Source organism: Natrix helvetica (assembly GCF_964273705.1).
Source record: "Natrix helvetica genome assembly, chromosome: 1".
Classification (NCBI taxonomy): Eukaryota; Metazoa; Chordata; class Lepidosauria; order Squamata; family Natricidae; genus Natrix; species Natrix helvetica.
In genome coordinates, this window is record NC_138548.1 from 366,910,720 (window position 1) to 366,932,705 (window position 21,986).

At 45.3% G+C, this 21,986-nt stretch overlaps 2 protein-coding genes across 4 annotated transcripts in view; both read left to right on the forward strand.

Moving 5' to 3' along the window:
- The window catches only part of LOC309391935 (uncharacterized protein), a 51,840-nt gene that overhangs the window by 18,331 nt on the left and 11,523 nt on the right, over positions 1 to 21,986 (forward strand). Inside the window, exons 1-3 of one of the 3 annotated variants that reach the window (XM_081952797.1) lie at positions 20,569 to 20,696; positions 20,983 to 21,094; positions 21,205 to 21,272. The exons of 1 other annotated variant lie outside the window; for it this stretch is intronic. The gene's annotated coding sequence lies outside the window, so the exon portion shown is untranslated. Of the gene's footprint in view, positions 1 to 4,200; positions 4,244 to 20,568; positions 20,697 to 20,982; positions 21,095 to 21,204; positions 21,273 to 21,986 lie in introns of those variants that run through there. One more of the 3 variants, XM_081952799.1, reaches the window with a different exon arrangement.
- On the forward strand, positions 4,508 to 18,920 carry LOC309391231 (uncharacterized protein). Its single transcript, XM_081951454.1, has 6 exons — positions 4,508 to 4,669; positions 6,990 to 7,595; positions 10,126 to 10,240; positions 10,390 to 10,463; positions 11,622 to 11,751; positions 15,130 to 18,920. Exons 2-6 carry the CDS (start codon positions 7,182 to 7,184, stop codon positions 17,226 to 17,228), a joined length of 2,832 nt encoding a protein of 943 aa, XP_081807580.1. The 5' UTR covers positions 4,508 to 4,669; positions 6,990 to 7,181; the 3' UTR covers positions 17,229 to 18,920.

Below are 21,986 nucleotides of genomic sequence, written 5' to 3' on the forward strand. Positions count from 1 at the left end.
TGTCAATGGTGTGGTTACTAGCTAAACTTTCATAAAATTAACTTTCTCTTCATTGCATTAAAACTTACTAACACATGAAAGTGTTTGGACAACCTTGGGAGTGGGCATATTTCAGGGTTTCAGAGCCTCCTGCTTGGTTAAAGCTGTTTTTTTCAAATATTTCTCATTAAAGATTGCGTGTCAGACCGGAGGAATATGTGTGCATTTGTGCTGATAAATAAATAAAGGGAGACTAGTATAGATCTATCTCAAGCTATTTGGCTCTCATTAGCTAGCCATACCCTTAATGGGATTTGAACCTGGGCTGTTTTTACATGTTAGGCAGGTGTGTGTGTGTGTGTGTGTGTGTAGATTTATATTCCTTTTTCATAATCCACCTTCTCCACCCACCCTCTGCATGAAGGGGAAGCAGGGGTGCCTGGAAGGTGCCGGGGATCCCTTCCTGCCTCTTCTCCGAGGAAAAGCCCAAGTGGAGGGAGAGGGTTGGCCTTGTGGAGGCCCAGCAGGAGTGGAGAGAAGCTGGGCGATGAGGAGGCAGAATTTGCACCCGGCTCCCTTTTTATTTATAGTCTAATCTCTGTGTTAAATTCTCCGAAGGGCTTAAGCTTCCTAGTCACATTTGTTGAGGTGAATTTTCCACTCAATCCCTATGTAAAAATGTTTTTTTCCCCGTCATAGTTTAGATTGGTCCCCTTTTGAAGCCTCTTCCAATCTCTGCTCAGCCTTCAGGGCGGCTGTTCTTGAGGGAAGCGAGTTCAAATCCTCCAAAGATATTTTTTTTTCTCCATCTCCACAAACAGGTTTCTTGGATAGGAAGGAGAGGCAGATGGAGACCGCAAAGCTTTTCTTGGGCAGGGAGGCATTGAGAAGGGCCTTTCCTCCTACTCCCATGGTCATCATTCCTGCCCTTCCCTCAGATGCGCTCCTCTTTCCCGTGATTTGCAGGGAAGCCTGTAAATTTAAGCAAAATCCACTAGGGGCGCCTTCTGCCAAGAAAAGGGAACCTCAGGCGCTCCCCCATTGGACCACTGGAGGTCGAAAGGCACAGCTGCTTTTGTACAAGCAGCTGTGAACAGTAACATTACAAAGTGGTGCCGCTCTAGGATGCACACTCTCTCGCCTTAACCCCACGGGCTCCGCAGACTGCGGTAGAGTCTGGCGGGCGGGGGGGATCCAGGTGTGCCCCAAGTGAGTTGGGGGCTCCTCCCGTGCAAAGGGAGGCAGAGGAGGGAGCTACCCTCGTGCGCTCCTCCGGTTTCAGCCCCAGGTCCCATGTTTCCCATCCGCCCTCTCCATGCATGGGGAAGCGGAGGTCCAGCAGGAGAGGAGGGAAGCCGGGCGAAGAGGAGGCAGGATTCGCACCCGGCTCCCTGAGGGCCCAATCCTGTATCCTGAGGATGAGAGAAGCGGGGCTGCCTCTCCAGCTGCCTGCTTCCCAGCCCTGCTTTGGGGTGGGTGGGTGGACCTCGGCCCTGCGCTGGGATGACCGGGCAGGTTGGATGAAGGTTGTTCAGTTGCTGAATTCCACTTTGTAATTGTTGGAATTTATTTTTCTTTCCATCTCAGATACACAAACTCAAAGCCATTTCTAGTGTTTTCAAGGCAAAAGCATCACCACCAGATGGATTCGTAACTGGCTGACCAACGGCACTCAACGTGTAGTCCTCAATGGAACTGCATCTACAGTACATGGAGGGACGTTTGTAGTGGGGTACCCCAAGGCTCTGTTTTCGGCCCAGTACTCTTCAACATCTTCAGCAATGATTTGGATGAGGGAATAAATGGGGAACTCATCAAATTTGCAGATGACACCAAGCTGGCAGGAATAGCCAACACTCTAGAAGATAGGCTAAAGATACAGAAGGATCTTGACCAACTTGAACATTGGGCACTATCTAATAAAATGAAATTCAATGGTGAAAAGAGTAAGGTTCTACATTTAGGCAACAAGACCGAAATGCACAGGTACAGTATAGGTGGTACCTTGCTCAACAGTAGTAACTGTGAAAGGGATCTTGGAGTCCTAATGGACAACCATTTAAATAGGAGCCAGCAGTGTGCAGCAGCTGCCAAAAAAGCCAACACAGTTCTAGGCTGCATCAACAGAGGGATAGAATCAAGATCACGTGAAATGTTAATACCACTTTATAATGCCTTGGTAAGGCCACACTTGGAATACTGCATTCAGTTCTGGTCACCACGATGTAAAAAAGATGTGGAGACTCTAGAAAGAGTGCAGAGAAGAGCAACAAAGATGATTAGGGGACTGGAGACTAAAACATGAAGAACGGTTGCAGGAACTAGGTATGTCTAGCTTAAAAGAAAGAAGGACTAGGGGAGACATGATAGCAGTGTTCCAATATCTCAGGGGTTGCCACAAAGAAGAATGAGTCAAACTATTTTCCAAGGCACCTGAAGGTAGAACAAGAAGCAATGGGTGGAAACTAATCAAGGAGAGAAGCAACTTAGAACTGTGGATAAACTTCCTGACAGATAGAACAATTAATCAGTGGAACAGAAGTTGCCTCCAGAAGTTGTGAATGCCCCAACACTGGAAGTCTTTAAGAAGATGTTGGATAGCCATCTGTCTGAAATGGTATAGGGTTTCCTACCTAGGCAGGGGGTTGGACTAGAAGACCTCCAAGGTCCCTTCCAACTCTGCTATTGTATTGTATCTCTTGGGCGAAGAGAGCAGAATAACCTGTGAGGTCATTCCTGCAAAACAAAAAGCATCCTATGAATGAAACACAGTTGGAGATCCACAAGATTCCTTGGGCTTGTTTGGAGTTGTCTTGCAGGCCAGAGACAGAATGGAGACACAACTTTTAGCAAGTGAAGCCACTCCAAAAGGCTCTTCTGCTGTTTGTGTTCTGCCTGGGAGCTGTGGGGAGATCTGTGCAAGAGCTGGGCAGAAGATCCTGGAGGAAACAATCCTCCATTCAGCCCTGCAACCAGAGTGGTTGATGAGTTTTAGGCACTACCTACCTATCTACTGTATTTCTCTCTCTATTTTTCTCTCTATCCCTCCACCTACCTATTCTCCCTCTCTCTCTCCCCCCCATCTATCTACTGTATTTCTCTCTCTCTCTCTCTCCACCTACCTACCTATCTACACGCACTCATAGCAGGAGGTTAGACTAGAAGACCTCCAAGGCCCCTTCCGTTATTCTACTATTCTGTCTCTACTACCCTGACTCAAAATACCACAGAAATAAAAATGTGAATGCCTATTTCCAAGTTAGGTATTCTAATAATTTCTATGGCCATACGGAGAGTTAAGAACCATCCTTTAAATGCATTCGGTTACAAATGGCAATTGAGAGGAGGGCTGTATAAATCGAATGCCTAAGTAAATAAATCAACATTTGAACTTCTAGTCACCTGCCAAATTCCCCATGGTAACTTCAGAAGCTCCAAAAGTAACAAACCGCCATCCGGTACGTATTGCGCTAATACTCGAATGAACGAACGTGGATAGCTGAACACGATCTCCTGATTCATGCAACACCTTTCCCAATTCTTAGCCTAATGTAGGCTTTGTCAAACTTGGCCAGTTTAAGACGTCACCTCCTGGGCTTCAAAATAGCCAACTTTGACAAACACTGCTCTAATCCAGCACACAGTGCAAATGCTGCGTCTTAGCCCCTCTTGCACCTCTGTCCCTGCAAGGTCTCCCATCTTTTCTGTGGGAAGACCCCCCTTTTGCGGTCCTGGGGAAAGGCTGGGAAGCCGCACCCTGGTTCCCTCCTTGAACCTGGGATGAGCAGAAGGACTTTGTCTGGTCCTTCGCCTCAGTCAGTGAAGGAGGAGATGAGTCGAGTCCCTTCAGAAAAGGCAGCCAAGAGGCTGGCCGGAGTGCAGGCTGACCCAGAGGCCCAACTGGCCTGTTTTGACGGGAATTCTTAGACAGGGAGGGGTTTTCTCTCCTACTCCCATACCCTCAGCAACCCTTCCCTCAGTCTTCCCCTCAGACGCGCTCCTCTTTCCCGCCCTTTTGGGGAATCCTATGTGGCGCGCAGAATCCACCAGGGGGCGACCCTCCGCCGAGACAAGGTAAAGTTACGCGCTTCTCCATTGGGCCGCTAGAGGGCGAGCGTCACAGCTGGCTTTCCAGAGGAGGCGTGACGTCACAAACGCTTGCCTCTCTAGGACCTTGCACTCACTCTCCTTAACCCCTGGAGCTCCGCAGGAGGCGGAGGGGCTGCGGGAGAGTCTGGCGGGGGGAGATACAGACGTGGCCCGGGTGAGTTGGGGGCTCTTCCCGGGCAAAGGGAGGCGGAGGACAGAGAGACCCGCGCCCGGCCCTCCTCCGGCTTCAACCCCGGGTCCCATGCTCCCCAGCCGGCCTCTCCATGCAGGGTTAAGCGGAAGAAGCGGAGATTCCAGGAAGGCGGCGAGGATCCGGGGCTGTCTTCCAGTCCCGTGTCTGGGGAAGAGCCCGAGTCTGGGGGGATGATGAGGGTCGGCCTGCGGGGGCCCAAGCAGGAGACGAGTCAGGATTCGCACCAGAGACCGCATCACCTTATAGCCCTTTGGCTGCTCGGTTAGGGTTCCGTGCACGGGGTTGTGTGAACCTGCCTGCGTGTCAGAGGGAGACTCGGATCTCCAAAGGACACCTCGAAGAAGGGAAAGAGGATCATTTCCTGGCTTTTCATTGGTTCATTTCACGGTTTGTTCATCTACTTTCAGAGTTTGGCAGGGTTTTAATTCTTGCATTTTATTGTATTTAGTCTATCTATGCTATGCAACATACTATATACCAAGACTTTATGCTAACTATATACCATGTATCAGGCATGGCTAACTTTTTGGTCGTCGCGTGCTGAAAGCGGGCGCAGGTGTGCCCGCACCCATAATGCAGTGTGCCCCTGTTGACCCCAAAACTGGGCTCTTGCTTGGCGTCGAAGCCGATAAGTCACCGGACAAAAGGTGTGATACAGAATGACACTTTTATTTTGGTACCAAGATATAAGGACCCTGGTTTGAAAAGCTAGCCAAGGGCCAAGAGTAGGATCTTACAGCCGTTTTTATCGTCAACGGATGGTCGCCATCAACCCTTCGCCCTTCCCCTACTAATGCATGCATAACGGATCATCTTAGTTGGTTATTTGGATTTCACGTCACGTGTTTTTCACCCCAGGTATCTTGCAAAGTATGCCACCTCTTTGTGGGTTTTGGGTTTTTTTCTTGTAAGCGAGCTGTTCTTGTTCCTAATATCCTGGCTAGTGGTTTTAAGGCACTAACGTTTTTTCTCGCTGTTAATGTGCACCCCCCCCCCACTTCCTTCTTCTTGCAGAGCAGAATAAAAGAACAAACAGTTGTATCTGAGGCAGACCCGCCCTCCCTCTTCAGTGAGAGAGACAGGAAAGGAGCAAAGTTCTTAATTGTCAAGGCAAAGAAATGAAGATGAGAGAAAATGTTTTATCAGAATTCACATTCCTCATTCTCCTGTCCATTCCATCCACACCTGGGTCTTATCATCACATATGACCCTTCCTCTGATCCCCAGGGCCTCATCTGGACGTACATTCCACCATCTGATCCTTCATACTATACCAGTGATGGCGAACCTATGGCACGTGTGCCACAGGTGACATGCAGAGCCATTTGTCAGAGCACGTGAGGCTCTGCCCTGTCAGCTGGCCAGCGTGCATGCGTGCGCTGGCCAGCTGAGTTCACCTTTTTAAAAGCCATTTTTCGCCCTCCCAGAGGCTTTATAGGAGCCTGGGGAGGGCGAAAAGAGCCTCCCCCACCCCTCCGGAGGCCCTCCGGAGGCTTCAGGGACTGTCCCGAGGCTTCCCTGAAGCCTTTGGAACACTTAAAACAACCCTCCGAGCAAACCGGAAGTCACTTCTGGTTTGCTCAGAGGGTGGTTTTAAGCGTTCCAAAGGATTCAGGGACCGTCCGGAGGCTTCCCTGATGCCTTCGGAGTGCTTAAAACAACCCTCCGAGCAAACCGGAAGTGACTTCCGGTTTGCTCGAAGGGTCATTTTAAGCGTTCCAAAGGCTTCAGGGAAGCCTCCGGAAAGTCCCTGAAGCCTCCGGAGGGCCTCTGGGGGGGCGGGGGAGGCTCTTTTCGCCCTCCCCAGGCTCCTATAAAGCCTCTGGAGTCTGGGGAGGGTGAAAAAAGCATGTAAAAATGGGGGGGTCGAGTGTTGTGCGCACATGCGCACTGGAGGGTCACACGTTGCATTATGGGTGCGGCATGCCCGCACACAACCCCCTTGCACTCCCCCCACTTGTGGCACGCGAGCCAAAAAAGGTTCGCCATCGCTGTACTATACTAAGACTTTATGCTAACTATATATACATGTACCAGCCATGGCTAACCTTTTGGTCGTCACGTGCTTTCTGCCCGCAGCCATAATGCAATGTGCCTCGGCCCCTGTGCATGCCCACGTAACCCCCCATGTGCTTCCCCTGCCACCTGCACATGCATGCCACTCCCCACCACCATGCTCCCCATGCACCCCGCACATGTGCGCACCTCGCATCCCGCTTTGGGCCTAGCAGGCCTCTCTGAAGCCTCTTTGCACCCAAAATGGGGCACCGGGGGGGACGGACACAACGCTGCATCCACCCACCCTGTGCTCCTTCCCGCCCCCCTGTGCATGTGACCCGGCTGCCCCAGACATGCGCGCACATCTCCTGCATGCACAGCAAAGACCTGAAAATCAGCTGGCCTGTGGAATGTGTCCCACACGTTCACCATCACAGCCACATACGAATATATTAAATACATGATATACTTTACTATTCATTGCTATTCTATGCGCTCTAACTGTGACGGCGAGCCTATGGCAGCTGTGCCAGAGGTGGCACGCAGAATCCTTTCTGTGGGTACGTGTGCCTTCGGTTATAATTCCTAGTAGAAATAGTTCTGGTTTAAATTCCAGTCTCTGTCCCATCATCTCCACCAATACTATTACTAATCCTAATATACGTACTATATACTATATCGTATGCTATACTCTAATTTTCCATTTCAGATACATGAACTGGAAAGTGTTTGCATGTCTTCAGATACAGCCAAAAATTATATTTCAGCTAAAAGGGACCGAATGAATGAATGGCTGCTGTTGCCACTCCTATGGAAACAGAAATGATCTTATGAATGAAAAGGCATTTGGAGAGCGACAGGATCGGCCCCTTTGGGAGTTGCCTCACCGGATAGAGAAAGAATGGAGACCCAACACTTAGCAAGCGTGGGGAATGAAAAATGTCCTTCTGCTGTTCAGCCTGGGAACTGTGGGGAAATCTGGGCAAGTGCTGGGCAGAAGCTCCTGGAGGAGGAAACTATCATCCATTCAGAAGATCAGCCTTGGGACTTCACAAGCTACCAGGAGGCTGAGGGTGCCCTAAGGCTTTGCAATCAACTCCATGACTTTTCTAGGCAATGGCTGAGACCAGATAAGCACACCAAAGCCCAGATCCTGGACCTGGTTGTTCTGGAGCAGCTCCTGGCTCTCCTGCCCCCAGAGATGGAGGCCTGGATACGGGAGTGTGGAGCAGAGACAAGCTGCCAGGCGGTGGCCCTTGCAGAAGGCTTCCTCCTGAGCCAGGCGGAGGAGAAGAAAGAGCAGGTCGAGTTGCAGGTAAGACGCCTTTATTTTGGAACTCCAGGATAGTTTTAGGGAATAAAGATTGGGTTTGAACTCTTCACCTTTCCCTACCAGCTCTCTAGTATATTCATAGTATGTGAAGATAGAATAGAACAGAATGAGCTGGAAGGGACCTTGGAGGTCTTCTAGTCCAGCCTCCTGCTCAAGCAGGAGAACTTGCACCTTTTTAGATAAGTGACTGTCTAGACTCTTCTTAAAAACATCCAGTGTTGGATTGCCCATGATTTCTGGAGGCAACTTCTGTTCCACTGGTTAATTGTCCTCAGTGTTAATAAGTTTCTCCTTAATTCCAGGTTGCTTCTCTCTTTGATTAGTTTCCAACCATTGTTTCTTGTCCTGCCTTATGGTGCTTTGGAGAATAATTTGACCCACCCCCCCTTCTTTGTGGCAGCCCCTCAAATACTGGAAGACTGCTATCATGTCACCCCTAATTCTTCTTTTCTTTAGATTAGCCAAACCCAAATCCTGCAGTCATTCTTCATATGCTTTAGTCTCCGGGCCTTTGATCATCTTAGTTGTTCTTCTTTGAACTTTTTCCAAAGTCTCAGCATCTTTTTTGTAGTAGGGTGACTGAAATTGGTTGCAGTGTTCCAGGTGTGGTCTTACTAGGGTTTTATACAATACAATAATACAATACAATAGTAGAGTTGGAAGGGACCTTGGAGGTCTTCTAGTCCAACCCCCTGCCTAGGCAGGAAACCCTATACTGTTTCAGACAAATGGCTATCCAACATCTTCTTAAAGACTTCCAGTGTTGGGGCATTCACAACTTCTGGAGGCAACTTCTGTTCCACTGATTAATTGTTCTAACTGTCAGGAAATTTCTCCTCAGTTCTAAGTTGCTTCTCTCCTTGATTAGTTTCCACCCATTGCTTCTTGTTCTACCCTCAGGTGCCTAATAAAGTGGTACTAGTACTTCACGAGATCTTGATTCTATGCCTCTGTTTATGCAACCCAGGACTGCATTAGCTTTTTTGGCGGCGGCTGCACGCTGCTGGCTCATATTCGAGTCACTCACTATTTTTGAGGCAGGTCTCGCCTCTCACTGCATTTTTTTTGTTTGCCAGCTGTGCTTAAACTCTAAGACATACGGTAGACTGATCTGACTCTTATCACTAAGCTCACTACGCATGTCCACATTCTTTTCCACATTTTTTTTCTTCGTTCGCCTGCCAAGAAGGTAGGCAGGAACACTGCCAAAATGTAATCATTGGCTAGTACATTTTGTTTTCATTTTCTTTACAATAAAATGTGTTTCTTAGAATATATCTCGGGTTTATTTTTCTTAATTATGAAGTATGCTTCAAGGAAAAACCACGGTTCATCCCTCATTAAATACAATTACCCCAGGAGGGGAACAGGGCTGAAATTCCACCCTGACATTGCCTAATCTGCACCTTTGATTTATCCTGCCTAAATGTAAAAATTTTGCTTTTATCCACATTGAAAATCATTCTGTTGGATGGAGTCCATTGTTCAAGTTTGTCAAGATCTTTTTGGATTCATTCTTGGGTACCTATAAATATTATTAACAAATTTTTGTTTAGATTTTGTTATAAAGATGTAATCTTTCCTGGGTCTGATGAGAGGAGATGTGATATAAATAGTAAATAATTTTTAGCTAATTATAATAATAATAATAAGAAGGAAATGTTAATGGATAATGTTTATTAATTGATTTTTTTTCAGAATATGTTATAAGAGGGTAACTATTGGAGGTTTATTGGAATAGTTAATGAATGCCAGTAGGTGGTTGTGTCTTTAAATACAAATGACTCCAGATAAAAGCACGTTTAAATAATTCTAGTTAAATGAGAATGGTGGTACATTAATAGTAAAATACATAAAGATTTTTGATTTAAAATGTACAATTCAATGTGAAGGAAGTATAAATAATGATTGTGGTAGTAATGTACGAAATCTATTTGTAACCAATCGACACGCTTTCTACAAGATGTAATGAAGGATGATTCTTTTTTTGTGTTTTTGTTTTATTAAAACAATTTTAAAAATTAAAAAAGATCTTTTTGGATTCTGAGATGTTTAACTAATGCTTGTGGTGGTGAACCTTTCTTTAACGGCGTGCCAAAATTGCTCACATGCACGCTATCGCACATGCGTATGTGCTCACACCAATTTGATTCACCCTGCCCACCTGCGCATGTGCGCATGACCCTTGCCCAGGCTCCGGAGGCTTTCCTGAGCCTGGGGAGGGCGAAAATGACCTCCCCTGGCCCTCCGGAAGGGCGAAAATCAGCTGGCCAGTGCGCGTATGTGCACCAGAGCTGAAAGGTGGTGGGCCAGCAAATATGGCTTCGCGTGCTACCTGTGGCTCCCTTGCCATAGGTTCGCCATCACGGTTGTAGGACATTGTTCCACTGCTTTCTCACTGCATGTCACTGATGGATATTGGCAGTTTTGAGCTTGTGTTCCGAGAACAAGAAACCATTTCTTATTGAGTGATGTCTGTTCATTCTTCTTTTCTCCTTCTGTCTATTTGTAGTCCTTCCCTGTGGGGATCAGCAATCCTGAGGGAAAGAGGATTCCATCAAATCCCCCTCAGGAGATGTTTTTCTGGAGGATCCCTCAGGAAGATCCAAGTCAGCACACCTTGGAAGGTAATTGAAGGTCCTCTCCCCTCCCCTCCCACCCGCCAATTATACAGAGTGATCCTGGCTCTCTCACCTTCTCTTTGTCTTCCCTTTGGTAGAATATACCTTGTCTTATTTTGTTATTTATTCATTTTAAAATTCTGTCTCCTTCACAGAGAATCATAGAGTGACGTTTTCTGGTCCTTGTGACGGAGCTGAAACAGTGGTTGAACCTCCAAATCAAGTAAAGGTGAGATAGATTTGTATTCTGCCTTTTCATCAGGAAGTCAAGCTGATGTGCAAAACACTCCATCATTCCATCCCCTCCACCCACCCACACCCCGTTTGGGCTGTGTTATTTTTCATATTTCTGAGCAATGTGGAAAGGACAATAGCAGGTTCAGGTTGGTCTCAGCAGGTTAGCTTCTCTGAAGACTGTGGTTGGGACACAATGTTTTGTCATTTCTACCCTCAGATTTTGCTTAAAGGGAAAGGGAAAGGTTCCCCTCACACATAAGTGCTAGTCGTTCCTGACTCTAGGGCGCTCTGTGACGCGGAGCTAGGGATTTGAACCGCCGACCTGCCGACCTTTCTGATCGACAAGCTCGGCGTCTTAACCACTGAGCCACCTTAGGAAATTGCTTAGGAAATCTTTTTTAAAAAGACCACTAGTTAACTTCCACTGCTGGGTACTCATCCTACTATTAATTTACAAGAAGTAATTTAAAAAAAAATCCTTCAAGAAATAGGAATGTAGGAATAAACGCATCACAGTGGCAGCAACTGGTAAACAGATCCATGCTTTTTTATTATTCTTTGACCTGGAATTGTACAAGGCTTATTAAAAAAATAACTAAATGGTCACACTGTAGCATTACAATTTTTAAAAAGCCTTGTTTGTAACTTGTGATTAAAAAATGAGTGCATCAGATTAAAAGATAATGCAGATTGTTAAAATCCAATGACAATGGCCAGATGGGAAAGTCTCTAAGTCAGGGGTGTCCAAACTTGGGAACTTTAAGACTTGTGGACTTCAACTCCCAGAATTCCCCATCCGGCTGGGGAATTCTGGGAGTTGAAGTCCACAAGTCTTAAAGTTCCCAAGTTTGGACACCCCTGCTCTAAGTTAAGAAGGAGCATATCATCAAGGCAGTTTTGGCCTGCAAAATAGTTTTCAATCCTCTGATTTGTGCCAGGATTTGGAAACAAAACAATCCAGCTCTTGAAAGGCCGAGGAATGTCCTTCCTGGGGAATTTCCTCTGTTTTGTCTTCTCCCCATTAAACCTTGGATTCATATCAAGCACAGCCTTTTAAGTTAGCAAATATCTTTGCTTTGGGAATTTGTAAACAATGGAACAAACAAACCAAACAAATGCTCTTTGCCCTTTTCTGTTTTTCCTTGTTCAGGAGGGCCTTGTGTCCTTTGAGGAGGTGACTGTGTATTTCTCTAAGGAGGAGTGGTCTCATCTGGATCCTGATCAGAAAGCACTGCATTCGGAAGTCATGCTTGAAAATCATAGGAACATCGCCTCTCTGGGTAAGAATTTGCTACACTCCAATAGAGTGTTCAGGAAGATACTCTATAATTACATGCTATCAGTTATTTCTTAAGTAAAAAATCTCCAGTCAAGATGTCATTTCTGCAAATAGCGAAGGAAAACATCTGGCCTTCTGCTGCTCCAAGATGGAAAGAGGTGATGGTACTTCGCTATGGGCAAAGAGATGGAGTCAGATTGATCTGATAATAGCACGTTAAGAGAAAACAAATCAGGCTGATTTGCAGGGTATTTAATAAAATAAATGATTTTGTCTCCATTTATTTTAAATGGAAATAATAACTCCTCCTACGCTCCTGCATAGATGGAGCTTAACATGTTCCAATGATTCAGTTATTCCACCACCGGCTGGATACAATCTTTGTTTGAAGGGAATTTATTGCAACCTTTCTTGAGTAACAGCTGTTGAAAGGGCAATGAATCTGGATAAAGAAAGGGCCCATCTGAATTTTGGGATTGTTATGTGACTGAGATATCTCGCTAATTGGAGAGGGTGTGCGGAGTGGCACAAGATGGTGTTTCTGGGTAGAACTGAGGAGTGCATACTTCCCTCCATGTAGATCTCGTTCCATTGAGGATTACACTTCGAATGTAGTTGGTCAGCCAGTTACGAATCCATTTGGTGATGCTGTCTAACCCACATTTTTCTATCTGATCAAGTAATAATTCTGGTCTATTTTATCAAATGCCTTACTGAAGTCCAAGTAAATTATATTCACAACATTCCTCTAGTCACTAATTTTGTCACTTTGTCAAAGAATACAATAAGATTTGTCTGGCATGATAAACTTTTGATTAAGCAATGCTGGTTTTTGGTTAGGACCTTGCCTCTAGGTGTTCAATAATTCATTGCTTGATTATCTTTTCTAGACTCTTCACAGGTATTGAGGTCAGGCTGATAGGTCTGTAGTATCCTGGATCTATTCCCCCCCATCTTTTTTTTGAAGATGGGAATTACATCAACTCTTTTCTAGTCCATAAGGGATGTATTAAGTGACAAAAGTCTATGTTATGTGTCTGGAGCAGGTCACTGCTTGGCTCAGATTGTAATTCCTGGGACTCTAAGCAGTCAAAACTGTCTTGTATATAAGCAGAATTTGGTTTATTCTTCTTGGAAGTTTCTGCATGTTGTAGTACTTTGACAGGGCAGGACAGAGGGATTTTAATCTGCTCCAGGAGATCCTATATTGATGGTATAGGGATCTGGATTTATGTGTAGCCACTAGTTCCTCTCAAGTTGTCCAGTGTTCGGATAATATCAGCTTGTTGTAAGTCTGGCAGGTTACTAAGAGGGTTAATCAGACACCCCCCCCCAAGAGTTGTCCTTGCAGTGTCTTGTTCTAAAAAGAGCGGACTTTTTGCCTGCACAGTCATTTCCAGTTGCCTCTTGAAAAAGCACCTTTGAGCTATGTGAAATTAGGGTTTCACAATAAGAAGGTTCACAAGGAAAGAAAAGTCCAGAGTTCACAAGGCACGATCCAAAACAAAGATACCGTATGATGTCAATCCAAAGCAAGGCAAGAAAATGCACAGTTAGGAAATGAACATGTTCCCAGCATCATCTCCATCTCTCTGCCGAGCTCAGTAACCAGCTTCTCATCAAGATGGTGAGGCTTTCTCCTCATGAGTTATCTGGCTGTCCTTCTCTGCTTCTGCTTTTCTCTGCCCTACCTGTTCTTGGATCAGGTGTAGAAGGCAGTTCCTCTTCCTCATCACTGACCAGCTGCAGCGGCATGCTTTCCTCACCTGAAGCCCCAGAGCTGTCCTGCTGCAGCTGTGCTTCAGCCAAATCACTCTCAGGCAGCTGCTTGGAGCCATTAACCCACTCCCCTCTTCATGCGCCATGAACTGGTTCATCTTCCTCCAAGCTGACATCTAGAGAGGTATCTGGGGAAGCGTCCCGGGGGGAGACATCACACACATTGCCTTTGAAGCCTCCAAAAATCATGGGATTAAAGGGAGTGCCTTTAATCAGAGGTGGGTTCCTCCTGGTTCGGACCGGTTCGGTTGAATAGATAGTAACTCAGCCCGCCATGCTCCTGAACTGGTTCTATCGGCAGCGCCATCTTGTTTGTTGCTTCTGAGCATGCACAGAAGCATTTTCCCCAGTACTGTGTAGGCGCATATAGCGCACACCAAGTGTGCTTGCGGGCCGCGTCCCTGAGCGAACCGGGAGTAGCAGCAGCCAAAACCCACCCCTGCCTTTAATTCTGCTTTGGAGGCTGCAGAGGCCATAGAAGACCATTCTCCAAAGCGAACAAAGGCCTTCTGCAATGGGACTCAGAGCAGCCTTGGACAGTCTGTATAGCCTTGTCAACAAAAAGAGAACACTATCTGAAAGTAAAGCAAGATGTAGCAGACCTTGGAGAGCATTGGGTAGTAGGACAATCACAGCTTTTTTTGAGGTGAATCACTGATTGTAGGGGTGAAGTTGAAGCACGGGCCTTTTTTTCAAGCCCAGGTTTGGGGCCGCTGCTGAGTACCACTGTTTAGAGTGGCCTAGATCGGATGTGATATTCAGCAGGTTCTGGCCAGTTCTGGAGAACTGGTAGCAGAAATTTTAAGTAGTTCGGAGAACCAGTAAATACTACCTCTGACTGGCCCCGCCCCCAACTATTCACTGCCTCCCGAGTCCCAGCTGATCGGGAGGGAATGGGGATTTTGCATTACTCTTCCCCTGCCACGCCCAGCATGCCCACCAAGTCACACCTACAGAACTGGTAGTAAAAAAAATGAATCCCACCACTGGCCTAGATGGGGGAGATAATTTTCTCTTGATGGAGGGGCAGAGGTCATGTATGTTACACTAGCAGAGAAAAGTATTTTCTAAACTTTTGGACATTCCAAGCACATACGTTGCATCACCATTGTGTTAAATCATGCTGTTTTTCCATTGAAAGCATAGTGTTGAGAGTTAATAGAATTCCTGATTTTTTTCTCTCTCTGCAGCTATGTAATTTTGGCAAGAGAAAATGAATAGTAAAGAGAATGTAGTTTGGATAGGAAAAAAAGGTCTTGTTTCAAAATAGCTTTACTTCTCAGTGTTGAAATTAACCCACTCCAATAAATGTTAGGCTATCTGCTTACCTGCCTGGATGTTTCCCCTGATTATTCCTTAAATGACAGCTGAGTCTGGATGAGATTTGAGTACCTATGGATAATTGTAGAGAAAGAGGTGTTTTCTAGATATTTCCAAAGCTTTTATGGCTTATCAATGTAGAAATTATAATTTCTATAGCATGTCATGGTAAGCATGCAAACGTGCAATATATTGGAATTTTGCAAAAATTAAGATAAAGATTCATATGACTTCCTACAGTTTGATGTTCTTCACTAGCCATTTTTCTTTTCCTTTGAAGGTAATAACGGGCAGGAGAATCAAGATTCCTTTGAAATGTTCCAAGTGATCAGTGCTGAAGGTGGAATGGAGAAGTCTGGAATTCAAAAGGCAGTAGAAAGACACGAAAGAAACCCATTAAACAACTGGAATGAAGAAAGTTCGTCTTCCATTGATGATTTGATGCCAGACTTTCTTGCTCAAGAAGGGCGGGAAAAGAAATATGAACACTATCGAATCCAAAACAAACAAGATACTATAAGCAGAAATAATGGGAAAAATTACACTGGGACTTTTTCTCCTGGAAATAGATCCCTTATATCTCCAAAAGAAATTCACTTACAAGAGAAGCGTTATGAATGTGTGGAATGTGGAAAAACCTTCAAAACAAGAAGTCAATTTACTTTCCATAAAATGATCCACACAGGACAGATGCCATATAAATGTGTGTATTGTGGAAGAGGCTTTCGGTCACGGGGTGGTCTTTTTTACCATAAAAGGATCCACACGGGGAAAAAACAATATAAATGCATGGAGTGTGGAAAGACCTTTGATCGGAGCAATGACCTTACTTCCCATAAGATGATCCACACAGGAGAGAAACCACATAAATGCACAGAGTGTGGAAAGGCCTTTACTCACAGGAGTAAACTTGTGACCCATAAAAGGATCCATACAGGAGAGAAACCACATAAATGCATGGAGTGTGGAAAGACCTTTTCTCAGAATAGTCATCTTACAGTCCATAAAAGAATTCACACAGGGGAAAGACTATATAAATGCATGGAGTGCGGAAAGACCTTTACTCGGAGCAATGCCCTTACTTCCCATAGGATGATCCACACAGGAGAGAAACCACATAAATGCACAGAGTGTGGAAAGACCTTTACTCACAGGAGTAAACTTGTGATCCATAAAAGGATCCATACAGGAGAGAAACCACATAAATGCACGGAGTGTGGAAAGACCTTTTCTCAGAAGAGTCATCTTACAGTCCATAAAAGAATTCACACAGGGGAAAGACTATATAAATGCATGGAGTGCGGAAAGACCTTTGCTCGAAGCAATGACCTTACTTCTCATAACTTGATCCATACAGGAGAGAAACCACATAAATGCACGGAGTGTGGAAAGGCCTTTGCTCAGAAGAGTCATCTTACAGTCCATAAAAGAATTCACACAGGGGAAAGACTATATAAATGCATGAAGTGCGGAAATACCTTTACTCGAAGCAGTGACCTTACTTCCCATAATATGATCCACACAGAGGAGAAGCCATACAAATGCATGGAGTGTGGAAAAACATTTGCAGAGAGGAGTAATCTTACTTCCCATAGCATAGTCCACATAGGGAAGAAGTTAAATGAATGCATGGCAAGTGGAAAGGCCTTCACTTCCAGCAGTCCTCTCCCTTCCCATAATATGATCCACAGAGGAGAGAAACCACATAAATGCATGGAGTGTGGGAAGGCTTTTGCTCATAGAAGTAAACTTGCAATCCATAAAAGGATCCACACAAGGGAAAAGCCATATAAATGCATGGAGTGTGGAAAGACCTTTGCTCATAGAAGTCAACTTACTAAACATAAGAGGATTCATACAGGGGAGAGGCCATATAAATGTCTGGAGTGTGGAAAGGCCTTTGCTCAAAGTGGCAGTCTTGTTTCCCATAAAAGAATCCATTCTGGGGAGAAGCCATACAAGTGCACGGAATGTGGAAAGACCTTTTCTCAGAAGAGTCATCTTACAGTCCATAAAATAGTTCACACAAGGGAAAGACTATATAAATGCATGGAGTGTGAAAAGACCTTTGCTCAAATCAGTGACCTTACTTCCCATAACATGATCCACACAGGAGAAAAATCACATAAATGCATAGAGTGTGGGAAGGCCTTTGCTCACAGGAGTAAACTTGTGATCCATAAAAGGATCCACACGGGGGAGAAGCCATACAAATGCATGGAGTGTGGAAAGGCCTTTGCTCAATGTGGCGGTCTTGTTTCCCATAAAAGGATCCATACAGGGGAGAAGCCATATAAATGCACGGAATGTGGAAAGGCATTTTCTCAAAAGAGTCATCTTAAGGTTCATAGAAGAGTTTACACAGAAAAAAATATTTAAATGCATGGAATGTGGAGACATTTGCCCAAAGCAGTGACCTTACTCCCTGTAACATGATCCACACAGGAGAGAAACCACATAAATTCATGGAGTGTGGAAAGACTTTTTCTCAGAAAAGTTATCTTAAGGCCCAGGGCTGTTGCAGTATGTCTCAGAGGCGATCTGGTCCTGGGAGTAAATAGCAATGGATTTCATAGTTGAGCTACTTGAAAGTGGGAGGAACACTGTCATTTGGACAGTAATAGACCTCTTTTCTAAACAAACCCACTTCGTAGCCTGCCAAAGCGTTCCATCTGTCCAGAGGCTGACCATGCTATTCCTGCAGCACATCTATTGATTGCACAGGAAGCCAAAGAGAATTATCTCAAATTGAGGGACCAATTCACTGTTAAGTTTTGGAGGGGGATAGTAAAGCTGATAGGATACTCCCAAGAGCTTAGCTCTGCATTTCATCCAAGTACAAATGGAACCAGTGAATGAGCAAAAACAATGATATAGCAGTACTTGAGATGCTATGTCAACTAGTCAGCAGTCTACCTGGGCGGATCTCCTGCTGTTTGCTGAGATTGCATACAATAATGTGATACACAGCAGTATGGGGCATACCCCATTCAAAATACCCATGGGATGGAGTTTGTCCCCATGCCAGAATACCCTTGGGAATCCTTCTCAGTGAGCTTAACAGAATGGGTGGGTTCTTTGCAGAGCATGTGGGGAAATCTAAAACGAGCACTAGCTAGAGCAACGGACACTCAAAAAGTGCAGGCAGATAAGAGGCGGTCGCCCCAGAGACTGTTTCACATTGGAGAGAAAGTGTCTCCACAAAATACCTTCAACAAAATTGAAGCTGCTGTGTCAAAAGCTGGGTCCAAAATGTATAGAACCTTTTCCCATAGTGAAAATAACATACCCAGTGACAGTAGAGTTAAAACTGCCACAGCTATAGGGAAAAATAAACCGGGTGTTCCATTGCAGCTTGCTTAAACCGGTGGTAGGGTCAGAACTGAGGCCAGTAGCCAGGATAGCTCCAGATCCAATTGTAGTGGAAGGGGAGACACATTATGCGGTAAAAAGGAACCTGGATTCCAGGTTATATAAAGGCAAATTCTAATAATGAATACAATGGGAGAGATATCCAATATCAGAAGCTAGATGGTGAAAGCACAGAATATGAAGGCAGATTGGTTGATCAGGAAGTTTCACAAGAACTATCCCCAGAAACCCAAATGACCTTCCTAGGGATAAGGGGAGCCTGATTTCTCTCTCTGTGTGTGTTTTTGATGTTTTCCAGATGATTCTCACTTTCTAGGGGAATCCGACTGTCAACTTTGAAACTGATTAGGCTTGCTGCAGCCATCTTTCCGTTTCTCAGCTTGCCACACAGCGTGGGAGGGGGGAGATCTGGAATTTCAGACAAGACAACAACAATAGATCATGGGAAGCAGGGTAATCTGAACAGGTGGTGGCCAAAGACTGAGGGGAGTTGCCAGTGAGGCACCACAACACCTAATTGGACACTGTGACCTGAGACAATGAGGGAGTGAGTTGTCTATTCTTTAGTTATACTGAAAGCACAGGAAATAGTTAGACCTGGTTTTGTTTTCATCCGTGTCGAAATGATGTACTCAATAAAAGTTATTTGAGAAAGTTGAAAGTCTCGGAGTGCTGAATTGGTTGGGTTCATTAGTCAGAACCTTGTCAGGTGCCACTTAGCATCAAGTTGTCTTTTTCTCAGTCTCATACAGGATTCGTCCCATCTTGGCAGGAGTCAAGAGTTTCCTTCTTACTGAATGGAGGGGTGAACTCTATGACTTGTGAGTTCCCATGTGAGTTCTCTCCCTTGTTTTTGGTGGAGTACTCTTTATTTGACTGGATCTGGGGGAAGATGATTATTGGTCGTGGTACTGACTGCTTGACTGCTTTATGCCCCTCTTTCCTGCAGTGAAAGCAACCTCCCATGCTCTGGTGGGGTCTCCCCCTTTAGTTGGGAGTGCATTTCCTTTCCTCCTCCTAAATGTTTACTTCTCAGCTGAGTGCCGGGACCAACCCTCTGGTACCCTGTGCTTGTGGAATTCCACTAGGTCGATCTCTACTTCAGTAGCTATGAAGTACCATACCTGCAGGTTGCAGGCAGTTCTGATATAGCTCCTTATTCAGTCCTTCATGGGAGTGGTAGACCAGCAAGTGTTCAGGCCACTTTCCCAAGAGACAGGCTACCCAGCAGAAATCTTGAATGTACTGTCACCGGTCACTTCCCTTGCTTCAGGGTACAGATGCAAGCTTCAGCTATTGCGCTGCCATGGGATCCTTGAACTGCTCCTGCAGGGCTTGCATGAATGTGTCAAGGTCAACCAGCTCTGGGGCATCTTCATCATGCTGGGACTACCAGCCACTCTGAAGTACTCTCTTCCAGATTGACTGCCTAAAGGATCTGGATCCAAAGGATCCAAAGCACCTGACGGCAGAACAAGAAGCAATTGGTGGTGGTGGTGGGGAGACTAATGAAAGAGAGAAGCAACTTAGAACTAAGGAGAAATTTCCTAACGGTGGAACAACTTGCCTCCAGAAGTTGTAAATGTTCCAACACTGCAAGGCCCTAAGAAATTAGATAACCATTTCTCTGAAATGGTATAGGCTTTCCTGCCTAAGCAGTGGGTTGAACTAGAAGACCTCCAAGGTCCCTTCCAACTCTGTTATTCTAAATATTTTAAATATTCTAAATATTATTCTGTTTCCCATCCCCAAGACATGCTCCTCTTTCCCGCTCTTGCAGGTCTCCTGGCATTCTGCACAGAATCCACCAGGGGACACCCTCTGTCAAGAAAAGGGAACAACTGGGCGCTTCCCCAATGGTCCACTGGAGAGTGAAAGTCACTGCTGCCTTTCCAGAGGAAGCTGCTATGGAAATGACATCACTGAATCTTGACTCTCTAGCGCGCCGCACTAGCTCGCCTTAAATCTTGGAACTCCGCAGGAAGTGTAAGAGGCTGGCAGAAAGTTTTGCAGCACTTCATTTGCAATGAGAGGCAGAGGAAGGAGAGAACCGTGGCTAACATTCCTCCGGTTTAGCACTGGATCCTATGCAGCTGCCCTTTCCATGCAGGGGGGAAGCGGAGCTCCAGAGTTGTGGGCAGAGCTGGGCAGAAGATCCTGGAGAAGGAAACTATCATATGTCCCCAAGTTCAGCCCTGCAACTTCAGGAGCCTCCAATACCAGGAGTCTGAAGGTCCCCAAGGACTTTGCAGCAAGCTCCACAACTTTTGGCGGCGATGGCTGAGACCAGAAAAGCACACCAAAGCCCAGATGCTGGACCTGGTGGTTCTGGAGCAGCTCCTGGCTATCCTTCCCCCAGAGATGGAGAGCTGGGTGTGGGAGTGTGGAGCAGCGACCAGCTCCCAGACGGTCGCCCTGGCTGAAGGCTTCCTCCTGAGCCAGGCAGAGGAGCAGAAGGAACAGGTCGAGTTGGAGGTGAGCGGATTTGATTTGTGGAGTACAGAAGGAATTTGAAAAGAATAAAGAATATGTTTGATTTCCTCACCTCTCCCTTCCTGATTTCTCTGTCATTCATAATATGTGGAGATATCCCACCAATCCTTGTCCCATTATTCATTTTAGATTTGTGGCAACTATTCCTTTCTCACTCAGCGTCACTGATGGACATTGGGGGTTCTGAAGTTACGTTTGGAGAACAAGAATCCACTTCAGGTTTTGCGATACCTGTTAATTGCGCTTCTTTTCTCCTTTCTGTTTCAAGTTCTTTGTGGCGGATATCGCAGAGACTGACAGAAGGAGGAATCCATCAAATTCCTCTCAGATGTTTTTCAGGAGTCTCTCTCAGGAATATCCCAACCAGATCATCTCAGGAGGTAATCGAAGGTCCTCTCATGCCCCAGCTGCTTTCCCTTCCCTGTGCCTTCTGTACAATATCTTCTTCTTATTTGTTAATTATATATTTTAAAATTCTGTCTCCTCACAGGGGAACATAAAATGAAGCTTTCTGGTCTTTATGGTGGAACTGAAACAGTGGTTGAATCTCCAGATTAAGTAAGTGGGAGGGGGATTAATTCATTAGATTTGTACTTTCCTTTTTCTTTAGGGAGTAACACTGGTGTAGAGTATTCTTCCATGTTCTCTCTTTGTTTGTTGTTCAGTCAATAACTTGTGTCTTCCCCCACAACCCCATGGACCACAGGATGTGATGATCCCCCATCCTCTACTGTCTTCAAGTCCATTCAAACTCACGCCTATTGCATTGATGACATTATCTAACCATGTCATCCTCTGCCATCCCCTTCCCCTTTTTTTCTTCAATCTTGAATTGTGGAAGGGGCTTCATGTCACAAAAGTCTCTTAGGATCCATGAAAGAATCCACCTAGGGGCGAAGCCATATAAATGTATGGAGTGTGAAAAGGCCTTTGCTCGGAGAAGTACTCTTACTTTCCATAAGATAATTCATTCATCCAAAGAGACTCAATGTCATCATTTTGCCATCTGCACAAGTAGAGATACTCAGGAAATCTTGATACAAATTCAGGAGATTGGATGCAATGAGTGGAAGACTTCCAAAACAAGAAACAAATCTTAGGGATAGGATAGAATTAGAAATATAGAAACAGAAAAAAAGAGAAATAGAATAGAAATAGAAGAAAGAAGAGAAACAGAATAACTTTATTGTCCCTTTAAATGTAAACTAATCAGCATACATTAAAATGAAATTCTGTTGCATCCAGCTCTCAAAGGGTAACCATTATGCATAT